The 1,837-nt window shown below is 36.5% G+C and overlaps 1 protein-coding gene across 1 annotated transcript; it reads left to right on the top strand.

The window, feature by feature from the left end:
• The first annotated feature begins 336 nt into the window (after positions 1-336).
• Positions 337-1,272, top strand: LOC141509645 (olfactory receptor 5AR1-like). The gene has a single exon (XM_074219370.1). It carries the CDS (start codon positions 337-339, stop codon positions 1,270-1,272), a length of 936 nt encoding a protein of 311 aa, XP_074075471.1.
• The last annotated feature ends 565 nt before the right edge of the window (positions 1,273-1,837 follow it).

Genomic DNA, 1,837 nt, shown 5'->3' with positions numbered 1-1,837 from the left:
AACAACATCAATGAAAAATAGGAGTAGGTTTAGGGACTAGGAATAACGGAGAGGGTCCCTCTTACTTGTGATACTATTTGAAAGTCACTTAACTTTTTGAGCTTCGGTATTCATAGTATCAAAAACCTGAGATGGTACCACATCAGTAATATGCATGCTTCACCTGATTGCAACAAGAATGGTGTGCGATGACGGATATAGTGATTTATAATCATAAAGGCATGAATACTTATGCTGTAATATCCTTTATATTTTCTCTCAGCCAAAGGAAAAGAGGAATATAAAATATATTTTAGGTATAACTTTACATTTTCTTTCAGTCAACTCATAAACAAGATGAGGAGCAGTAATCTCACTTCAGTGACTGAATTCATCCTTCTTGGTCTTTCCAGTCGACCTGACCTCCAGCTGCACCTCTTCCTGCTCTTCCTCTTACTCTATCTGATGATCTTGCTGGGGAATCTGATTATTATTTTGCTGATATTGAAGGATTCACGCCTGCACACACCTATGTACTTCTTCCTCACTAATTTATCTGGTATAGAAGTATGTTTTACATCCTGTGCCTATCCACAGATGCTGATTCACTTCTTGGCAAAGAGAAAATCCATCTCCTACTCTTGTTGTGTTATACAATTCTACACGTTCCTGTCCTTTGGCATTGCAGAGTGCTATATCCTCTCAGTGATGGCTTATGACAGATATGTTGCTATTCGAGATCCTTTAAGGTACACAGTGACAATGAGCTGGGGGATTTGTGGGATATTAGCTGCTGGGTCATGGTTGGGTGGCTTTATGTTTTCTGCTGTAGACACAGTTGCCACATTTCAGCTCTCATTCTGCCAGGAAAATGTTATTAATCACTTTGTATGTGAAATGCCTGCCCTTCTTCATGTATCTTGTACTGACACAACCCAGGCAGAGTTGGTCATGCATGTCCTTTGTATCTTTACCCTTTTGTGCCCTATCACATTCATCACCCTTTCCTATGCACACATCATCTTTGCTGTCCTGAGAATTCGCTCTGCCCAGGGACGAAGAAAAGCCTTCTCTACATGTTCTTCCCACATTCTGGTTGTCACCTTATTTTTTGGGACTATAATGTCTCTTTACTTAAAGCCCAAGTCTCTTTCTTCTCCAGAATACAATAAAATTGTTTCTGTGTTTTATGTAGCTTTCACACCTGCTCTTAACCCACTCATCTATAGTCTGAGGAATAAAGAGGTGAAAATGGCTCTGAGGAAACTTTTGGGGAAACCTGAAGTTACTTAATTCCATTTCATGTGAGGAAGAACTTGAGCCCAAAGAATTTCCTTCTTGTTCTTCCACAAATTTTTTATGCAAATTAAAAAATAAATTTCATTTTTACAGTTACACTTAAAATAATTTAAACATTTCTTCCTATAATTTGAATTCCAAAATGTCTTCCTTTTTTTGTCCTTCTTGCTGCTTTGAAAAGGCAAGGAATTTGATATAGATGATACATGCATTGTGATGCAAAATATATTTCTATGTTAGTCATGTAAAAATACAACGATAAAAAATAATTAATTAAAGAAAGAAAGAAAAATCTGCATTTATACTCCATAAGTTCATTTTCCAGAGGGGGGAAAATCATTTTTCTTCATGTCTTGCTGTATTATCTTGGATCATTGTAGTAACAAGACTAGCTAAGTCATTCACAGTTGATCATTGTACCATAATGCTGTTATTGTGTATAATATCCTCCTGATTCTGTTTTACTTTGCATCAATTTATGCAACTCTTTCTAGGTTTCACTGAAACCAACCTACCCTTCACTTCTAAAATTATAATAGTATCCTATCACAGTCCAAAA

The sequence above is a fragment of the Macrotis lagotis genome, chromosome 1 (assembly GCF_037893015.1).
Source record: "Macrotis lagotis isolate mMagLag1 chromosome 1, bilby.v1.9.chrom.fasta, whole genome shotgun sequence".
Lineage (NCBI taxonomy): Eukaryota > Metazoa > Chordata > Mammalia > Peramelemorphia > Peramelidae > Macrotis > Macrotis lagotis.
This window is presented reverse-complemented; position numbering and strand designations above follow the sequence as displayed.

Excerpts from the sequence above, each read along its gene's own strand:
- LOC141509645 (XM_074219370.1), top strand. The coding sequence starts at position 337 with ATGAGGAGCAGTAATCTCACTTCAGTGACTGAATTCATCCTTCTTGGT.